The sequence below is a fragment of the Eimeria maxima genome, genomic scaffold (genome assembly GCF_000499605.1).
Source record: "Eimeria maxima Weybridge genomic scaffold, Emw_scaff210, whole genome shotgun sequence".
NCBI classification, from domain to species: Eukaryota; Apicomplexa; class Conoidasida; order Eucoccidiorida; family Eimeriidae; genus Eimeria; species Eimeria maxima.
Window position 1 is genome coordinate 10,756 of NW_013563663.1, and position 3,140 is coordinate 13,895.

General features: G+C 43.3%; 1 protein-coding gene across 1 annotated transcript; it reads right to left on the bottom strand.

Moving 5' to 3' along the window:
• Nucleotides 1-556: 556 nt before the first annotated feature.
• EMWEY_00021930 (hypothetical protein, conserved) lies at nt 557-2,553 on the bottom strand (the record flags this gene model as incomplete). Its single annotated transcript, XM_013477880.1, has 7 exons — nt 557-565; nt 706-778; nt 915-982; nt 1,430-1,517; nt 1,682-1,879; nt 2,206-2,327; nt 2,446-2,553. 7 exons carry the CDS (start codon nt 2,551-2,553, stop codon nt 557-559), a joined length of 666 nt encoding a protein of 221 aa, XP_013333334.1.
• Between the last annotated feature and the right edge of the window lie 587 nt (nt 2,554-3,140).

Below are 3,140 nucleotides of genomic sequence, written 5' to 3' on the forward strand. Positions count from 1 at the left end.
TGCCGCTGTCTCATCTCCCTAAGGAAAAAAAAGAAGAATAAATAAATAAATAAAAATAAATATAAATAGAATAATTATTATTAAATAAAAATAAATATAAATAGAAGGAAAAGAAATAAATGTAAATAAATATGAATAAAAGAAAAAATAATTAATAATAATTATTCAATTAATGCACGCTGCGTCATAGCTGTGCAGGTACGAGCAACAATAGCAAAGAACAATGAACAAAAGAAGAGAAAAAAGGAGGAAAAGAAAGAAAAGAGGAAAAAAGAGGGAATAAAGAAGAAGGCAAACCCTACAACACTAAACCCTAAACCCTAAACCCTAAACCCTAGAGGCCCGCACAGTATCTGCATAGAAGAAAGCCAAAAATGTTGCTGCCTTTAAGACAGCCTCTGGGGCTTTGCTTAGAGCAGCCGATAGAATCCATGCATTAGAGACCTGCATGCATGCATGCATGCAGCAAATAAATAAATTCTTTCTTCTTTTTTTTTTTTGCTGCTAGTGGAGCAATCCGTTGCTTGGTGTTTCCTTGCATTTTATATTTAACCCTCTATAAATACTAAACCCTAGACCTAAACCCTAAACCCTAAACCCTAATTATCTAGCAATTCTGCTACAGAGAAACAGACGCGGGAAGCGACTAAACCCTCCAACAGCAGCAGCAGCAGCAGCAGCAGAAACAGCAGCAACTTGGTATACCTGTCCCCTGCTTAATTCATGAAGGAGAGGAGTGGCCTTCGGGCACTTGGACCCCAAAGTTTCCTTGAAAAAACTGCATAGACGCAACAAAAGGCCAGCAGCAAACAGATTAATGCATGCATACATGCATGTATACATGCATATATGCATGTATACATGCATGCATGCATGCATGCATTTGCTGAACCAAGAAGGAAAAAGGCACGTACCTCTCTAACAGACGCTCAGCCCAAACAGCCGCCGTCATAGAACCCTTTTCTCCATCCAAACGCAGCCTCTGCACACAGCAGCAGCAGCAGTTGTTGTTGCTGTTGCAAGGGCCCCAGTAACGGCAGCAGCAGCAACAGCAGCATCCCCAGTACCCACAGCAACAAAAGCAGGAAGAGTTGCAACCCTTGCAGCAGCAGTAGTGGCAGCAGCAGCAGCAGAAGCCAAGATGATGATTGAATACCATCGCGCATGCAAAGCATTCCGCAGCAGATTCCGTCGAGTGGCAAAGCAGCCAAGACTGCAGCAGCAACAGCAACAGCAGCAGCAGCAGCAGCAAAATATAATTTTGTTATGCATGAATCAATTCCTTTTATTTGTTTTTTTGTTTTGTCTGTATAATGTTTTATGTTGCATGCTCAATGCACCAATTATATCCAACAAACCAATGAATGAAGAAACACAAAACCCTAAACCCTAAATCCTAAAGCCTAAACCCTAAACCCTTGAACGTTACCCGTTCAAAACTCTTCAGAGCTGCAGAATGTTTATTTCGCTGTTTTTCTGCAGTTCCAAGATGCCACCAAGTTGATGCCAAATCAGGCCTGTGCAGAAACCCTAAACCCTAAACCCTAAACCCTAATCCACAAACCGTAAACCATACGCAAATTACCATACACCAGATTAATCCACTTAAACCCTCATACACCAGGCTAAACCCTTTGCACTACACCATACACAGTCCTACCAAAAAAAAGTAAGCTGTTACCTGCACTTGACAGCGGCAGCGTACAGCTGCTCTGCTGCAGCCCAGTTGTGCAGCAGCGCCTGTGTCTGCCCTCCCCCCAAATGTGCTGCTGCTGCTGCAGGAGCTGCTGCAGCTGCTGCAGCAAAGGCCTTCGCTGCTGATAGCAGATCGCCCGTCTCCAAATACGCCGAACCCAGCTGCGTCCACCCATCGCCAGCCCTGAAAAAGCCAAAACCCCAAACTCTAAACCCTAAATGAGCACGATCTTAGATTTTAAACCCTTAGCCCGAATAGAGCATACGCCCTCTAGGGTTTACAAGCACTCCATACTCGTCCTATTTACTCAACTAGAACCATAAACCCTAAACCGTAAGATGCCAAACCCTTAAATCGGAAACGTAAAACCCTAAACCCTAGGAGGAAAACTGCGTGGGGCCAACCGTAAACCCCCAATCCTTTGGACCGTAAACACTCAACCTAACCCTTAACCGTACAGAAACCCTAACCGTAAACCCTAAACCCTAGACCTTGAATTTGTGTCGTACGTCGGATTTAGTGCTGTAGCTGCATGCAGAACTTCAACTGCCTCATCGAGGGCCCCATTAAGGCGCGCTTGCTGACCATACACCTGAAATGTGCAGAACGCTGTTGGGGCCATTGATTGGCACTGCAGAAAAAATTCATAAACAGGAGGAGGCAAATCCATTAAAAATATATAAAAAATATACTTACAACATATAAATATACAACGCAATACAATGAATAGCTTGCACATTGTTCCTCACCGTCTCCACAAGACGCTTCATTCCTTCTCTGTCGTTCTGCTGCGCCAAAAGCCGCGCGTAATCTCCAACAAAATCCAAGCGTGACGGATGCCTGTTGAGGAAATGCATGCGGGTTTGCATGCACGGATAATGTAATCGCTGCCATACTTGATGCATGCAGAATGCATGCAGCTGCGTGCAATTTGCATGTTTGCATGCAAGACATATACTGGCGAAATTGCGTACGTGCCCACAATTTCGTGCACACACACTCCGCCCAATGCAGGTTCTGCATGAATACATTCTGCTTGTAGGCATATAATGTGTTTTGTACTTAAATCGTGTGTTTTGCATTTAGATAGCTAAGTACAATTTGAATATTTGCATGTATGCATCCGTGCATGCAGAACACATGAACGCATGCGCATACATTAGCACCATCTTACAGCAGATGGAGATGCTGAAATAATTTTACTGCCGATTCTCCTTCCCCCAACTCGTAGGCACACTTTGACAGCTGAAGAACAAGAATACAGTAAAGACAGGGGAGAAAAAATACAATAGATTCAAGCGATGAAAAAAAACAATGGGGACAATACAGACAACTGAAGCAAAATATGCAATAAAGAGAATTGAAGGGAAAATAACATAAATATTCCTAAAGAAAAATGCAATATGGACAACTGTGGTGGGGGGGGGGGGGGGGGAAAAAAAAA